The sequence below is a fragment of the Brassica oleracea genome, chromosome C3, assembly GCF_000695525.1.
Source record: "Brassica oleracea var. oleracea cultivar TO1000 chromosome C3, BOL, whole genome shotgun sequence".
Taxonomy (NCBI): Eukaryota; Viridiplantae; Streptophyta; class Magnoliopsida; order Brassicales; family Brassicaceae; genus Brassica; species Brassica oleracea.
Genome location: NC_027750.1, coordinates 63,098,751 through 63,104,356, shown reverse-complemented (window position 1 = coordinate 63,104,356; position 5,606 = coordinate 63,098,751). Strand labels below are relative to the sequence as shown.

Genomic DNA, 5,606 nt, shown 5'->3' with positions numbered 1-5,606 from the left:
TGAGTAACTATCATTAAGAAGAAGAAAAAACTTAAAACATGTTAAATTTAAATATTTATTTATTACATGATTTAATATATAAAAATATAATAATTATTAATTTTCATCACCAAATTTGTTCCAAATATTTTTAATTAAATCATTCTTCAATTGGTGATGTGTTTCCGTCTCGCGAACCTGAACCCAAATGGCACGCATTTCATTAATGCTCGGAGGGATGTCTGTACTTGTGCTATATTGACTGAACCAAGCAGTTTAAGGAGATGAATTGTGTTGTCAACCCTCGATTACAAGTACCAAAAGTTAAAAGATAAGAGTAATTTTGATTGAAAGAGAAGCAAGTTGTTTAGAGATCAAGGCCGACATTACAAGTACCAAACGATAACTAAGGAAAGAGATTACATGTTCATACGAGAAAGAAAGCTAAGGAAACAAAGGAAAGAAGATACATAGGTAAAACAACAAAACAGCTTCACTTATAGAAGTGAAACATAACACTCCGTGACTTCCTTCACACCGGTGACTGGGAAAACAACACATCACTCCGTGACTAAGAAAAAAACAAATCACTCTAACCTGTGACTTCGTTCACATCCGTGATTGAAAAGACAGACCTTGTACTACCTGCAACAACAAAAAAAAAATATAAGAGTTAGCAAAAGTCTCAGTTTACTACCTTAAAACAACATTAAACTAACTACTCAAAACAACATTACTACCTTAAACTAGTCTACTAAACATCATAACATCTCAGACATAAGTTTCAGTTTTAAAGATGTTTCCATCTCAGATAGTGGATCAGTTTTGGCAAGTAAACGCTCAAGCACTTTGCGTTTAGATATCTTGTCTTTCATTTCCATAATGCCGTGAATCTTCTCCAACTCCTCTTCTCTACCACTTTTCTTCCTCTTAATAGAAGCTTTAGCAGCCTTGACACCAATAGGTCTAGCCTCTCCAGCTCCCACTGCCTCTTCTCCATCAACCTCCAACGCTTGTTTGCGCTTGTCCTTCACATTGTCCTTAGCGAGAAAGGTGGAGCACCATTTCTTGTCATGCCTCAGCTCCCTCCACGCATGTTCAAGGGTGAACTTGATGGAGTAGTCATTGTAGAAGATATCGAGGGCAGCTTTCATCACATCATCATCATTTTGCCCACTTCTCTGCTCCCTCAGGGCCGCTTCAAAGCTCCCAACAAACTTGCAGACTAGCAGAGCAACACAGTAGTTAATACAAATAACAGAATCAAAGCACATTTGGACAACATTTGTATAAGCTCAACAGACTCAGAGAACATAAGAGAAGAAGATTACTCCACTCTATAACCCGATTCGATTGAAAGCCTAATCGTTTTCAGACCCTTACTACAAACGAAAATATCCCCCAATCGATTGAAACCCTTATCGTTTTGAAACCTTGATTAGAAAGAAAATAATCCCCAAATCGATTCAAACACAAACCGTTTTCAAACCCTAACTTCTCTCGAAAAATTCTATAAATCGATTGAAAACCCAAATCCTAACCCTAATTTGCGAGGAAAACAACATGAAACCTAGCGTAAATCCATAAATCAACACGAGGACCCTTCGATTGCGTCGAGAACCCTTCGATTGCGTCGAGAACCCTTCGATTATCCTCTTTACCATCGAGAATCCTTCGATTAATGTTCTTCACCTTTCGAGAGCAAAATCGCCTTGTCGCCTCTTCTGAATTTTTTTTTCGCGTGTTGAGAGTAAATGAGACGTCGTCGCGAAACCCTTCACTCGACGCACCCTTAGCTTATTTGCCGTTAATACTATTATTATATTACTAAAAGCTAAGGATTAGCTACTAAGGATTCTATATAAACCGCGGTTGCGGATAGTCTTATAGGTGATAGGAGAAATTTTTTATTCTTAATCGTGATATATGACGAAAAGTGTTATTGCTAATGTAGGGATTGGTTGAATTAAAGTTCAAATCCTTTAATCAATAGATAAATTTAATATTTAAAAAAAAAACTCAATTCCATGATAAAATCTCTACATTTAAAAAGAAGTAATAATGCATTCGTTCCAAAAAAATTTTTATGCTATTGGTGGGCACTGGGCAATAGCCATTTTCAATGGCAAACAGAACACATCAACGAACAATGCGTTGAAATTGATGAAAAAGATTTGTGTCTTTTTATCAAGAACTTCGTCACCCCACCTGAAAATCCAGGTTGGTCTTATGCCTTTTTCATTACTGTCATCATTGCAATTGATCGGAATCTTTAATAGATATTCAAGTACTCTGGATAAAATCCATAATTGCAATCAAGATCTCCAAACTAAACTTTTTTTGCTGGATTTTCTCAGAAGCTTTCAAGTTAAAGGGTACCCAACTATCCATTAATCATCTCATTTTTTCACAGATAATGATTAAAGAATAAGATTTGTCTTCTTTTTCATTTTTGGACAATGCCTTAATGTTTCAAGTTATAGAACTAATATTCTTCTAGGAAAAAAAATTATTTTCCTCTCCACCATTGCCCACAAGGCATTGATTCTTTCTCTCTCTCTCTCTCTCTCATGAGTTGTTACCGCTTGCTCTCTGCTCTGGCTCTGTTTTATTATTCCTTATGTTTCCCAAAATATTTATTTATTTAGGTACATCTTCTTTGTTTGGACAACATGTAAATCTTTTTTTTATACCCTCATTTTTTCACAAACGCATCTTCTATTTTTTTCCTTCTGTTCCCTTTCTAGTAGTTTTGGCTAGCTGTTGTACACACTGAGCATCCAATAGTTAATGATTCAGATTCACCTCTTTTCTTTTATTCAACATTTCGACATCATCCCTTTAATTTGGTTATAAATACACATTGCCTTCTCATATATTTATCATCAGTTGTCGTTTGTATTTTGAAACTTGAAGAAAACAAAAATTACAAAACTTTAGTGTGCTTCGATACCGTTCAAAACGATGAGTTATTCTCATCAAAGCATGGGTTCTGGTTTGTTTTCTCCCTTTTTGATTGTTCATGTTATATGTTTTCTTGAAACTCTTTAGTGATGCTTGTTGCGATCAAGTTTCTCTCTAAGATAATTTTCATAGACTTGAGATTAGTTTGATTATATAAAGAAATAAAATATCTGCTTGAAATTGGATAGTGACTCTGTATTTGGTAAAATCTTTAAAGGTAGTAGAAATGCAAGGGGATATGAATTTGGAAGGACTTATGTTGTGAGGCCTAAAGGAAAGCATCAAGCCACTCTAGTATGGCTTCATGGTCTTGGAGACAATGGCTCTAGGTATCACTCTTCACATGATCAACTTCTTAAGGCTTAAACTTTTTAACCAAAAAGAAAAGACTTAAACTCATGCTTGAAGCTTTTCCTTGTTGTCTTAAGTATTAATGTGTCTTGGAAAAAGCTTCAGCTTTTGGGTGTATTTAAATGGAATTTTTTTTTTCTTCTGAAGTTTAATTTTGGCATGTTCTCTAATACCAGTTTATATGTGCTTCTTCTTCTTTTTAACTATTTTTTCTTCACGAAAATTTATTTGTAAATAAATGTTGTGGCGCCGCAAAGAACTAATAGATTTTTCATTGTACTTTCCTTCTCAAATATCTTATCTAATTGGAGGAATATTAAGTTTATATGTTCACTGAAGTTTATAATAAATATAGGTTCTATATACCTTATTTGACGTCTCTGGGTGGACCACTAGCTAACTTATTTCACGTTTGTAATAGATATAGATTGTTTATACCATACTGCACGTTTCTATATTCTCTTGCTGGCAAAATAATAACAAGACAATTTGCTCGTTTCATATGAAAAAATAACATTCCATAATTTTTGTATTAATCTAAGCAAAAATTCATTGAAAAGCCAAGCGTTTTTCACCATGTCTCTGTTTTGTCTACAGCTCTTCTCAGCTCATGGAAAGCTTGCATCTTCCAAATGTAAGAATCCGTTAACATATATGTGATGAATACCAAAATCACTTTGAGGTCATTTTGCACTGAAGTTTCTGAAAGGAGTTTTACGTCATTCACAGATAAAATGGATTTGCCCGACTGCTCCTACGCGTCCTGTTTCAAGTCTTGGTGGATTTACCTGCACTGCATGTAATATTTATTGGCTTTCTTCTAGACTTATTTCGCTTGGAATCTTCACTAAACATTCTTAGGTCTCTAAAAGCCATACAAGAACTGGAAAATGAATAAATAGCTGTATATTAATCAGGGTTTGATGTTGGAGAAATTTCTGAAGACGGTCATGATGATATGGAAGGTTTAGATGCATCAGCTTCACATATTGCTAACCTTTTGTGCTCTGAACCGGCTGATGGTAAGCAAGAGACGTACCTAATTTTAGATAATAATATGCATTACATTGGTTTCAAGCTAATCTTTAAATTGTTATTTTTCATAGTTAAAGTGGGGATAGGAGGTTTTAGCATGGGAGCAGCAATATCTCTCTACTCTGCCACTTGCTATGCTCTTGGACGTTATGGCACTGGCCACAGTTACCCTATAAACCTACGAGCTGTTGTAGGACTCAGCGGCTGGCTTCCCGGTTGGAAGTAATATTCTTCAACCTACTTCTTTTATCTTAAATTCTTAATGCTACATAGTTCTTTTTCACATACTGATAGACGCCCAAACTTAACTTTGTAGGAGCATAAGGAACAAAATAGAATGTTCGTATGAAGCTGCAAGGCGTGCTTCATCGTTACCAATCATACTTACACATGGAATGGGTATGTGTTAAAAGTCTTTTCGTAATCTCTCTCTCTCTCTCTCTCTATATATATATATATAATATAATATATCTATATATATAAATATTTTGATTTGATTAATGACCATTCAAAACTGATCTTTACTGATTGTTTTCTATCCTAGCCGATGATGTGGTTCCTTATAGGTTTGGAGAGAAATCTGCGCAGTCTCTTGGCATGGCTGGATTTCGGCAAACCGTGTTTAAGCCATACCAAGGGTGATTAAACTTCACATAATTTAGAGTTGCAAAATAAATTTGATGTTACCATTTGTTTGAACATACTTAGAGTTTTGGGTATATGCCAATGTGCAGACTTGGTCACTATACTGTTCCTAAAGAAATGGATGAGGTCGTTCATTGGCTCACATCGAGGCTGGGGCTCGAGGGCTCACGCTAAACAATACAGACTGTGGTGCATCTAGCTATATATGGCAGAGGCGGACCTACATAGAAGAATGGGGTTGCAATTGACACACGTTGAAAATAAAATTTTAATTTGTAAGCCTACTTTTGTATTGGATATTGGCTTAGTTGGTCAATTTCTTGTTTTGATGACGACCTATGTAAATCTACCACGTCATGATGGGAATCACATTCATGAATATTGATTTATTACTTAATGCGTTATGTAATAAGCGACGAAGTTCGAAACTCGAGAGATGTGCCATTGTTGAATATTGATAGGTATCTTGTTTTGATGACGACCTATGTAAATCTGCCATGTCGTGGTAAAAATGAGCTACGGATAATCCGTAGATACGTGGCGACTCACGTACACGGAATTCATTTATTAACCTTTGTTATGCAACATGCGTTGTTTCTTTGCTTAAAGCGACGACCGGAAAAAAGATTTGT

General features: G+C 35.4%; 2 protein-coding genes across 2 annotated transcripts; one reads left to right on the top strand and one right to left on the bottom strand.

Annotated features, from left to right (window-relative positions):
• Positions 1–328: 328 nt before the first annotated feature.
• LOC106331522 (glutathione S-transferase T2-like) lies at positions 329–1,752 on the bottom strand. The gene is made up of 3 exons (XM_013769901.1): positions 1,550–1,752; positions 720–1,204; positions 329–624 (listed from the first exon to the last, which is right to left on the bottom strand). Exons 1-2 carry the CDS (start codon positions 1,641–1,643, stop codon positions 741–743), a joined length of 558 nt encoding a protein of 185 aa, XP_013625355.1. The 5' UTR covers positions 1,644–1,752; the 3' UTR covers positions 329–624; positions 720–740.
• Positions 1,753–2,700: 948 nt separating this feature from the next.
• LOC106331521 (acyl-protein thioesterase 2-like) lies at positions 2,701–5,404 on the top strand. Its single transcript, XM_013769900.1, has 9 exons — positions 2,701–2,974; positions 3,161–3,272; positions 3,892–3,928; positions 4,024–4,093; positions 4,212–4,316; positions 4,401–4,551; positions 4,646–4,728; positions 4,874–4,967; positions 5,064–5,404. The coding sequence occupies exons 1-9, from the start codon at positions 2,944–2,946 to the stop codon at positions 5,146–5,148; spliced, it is 768 nt and encodes a 255-aa protein (XP_013625354.1). The 5' UTR covers positions 2,701–2,943; the 3' UTR covers positions 5,149–5,404.
• The last annotated feature ends 202 nt before the right edge of the window (positions 5,405–5,606 follow it).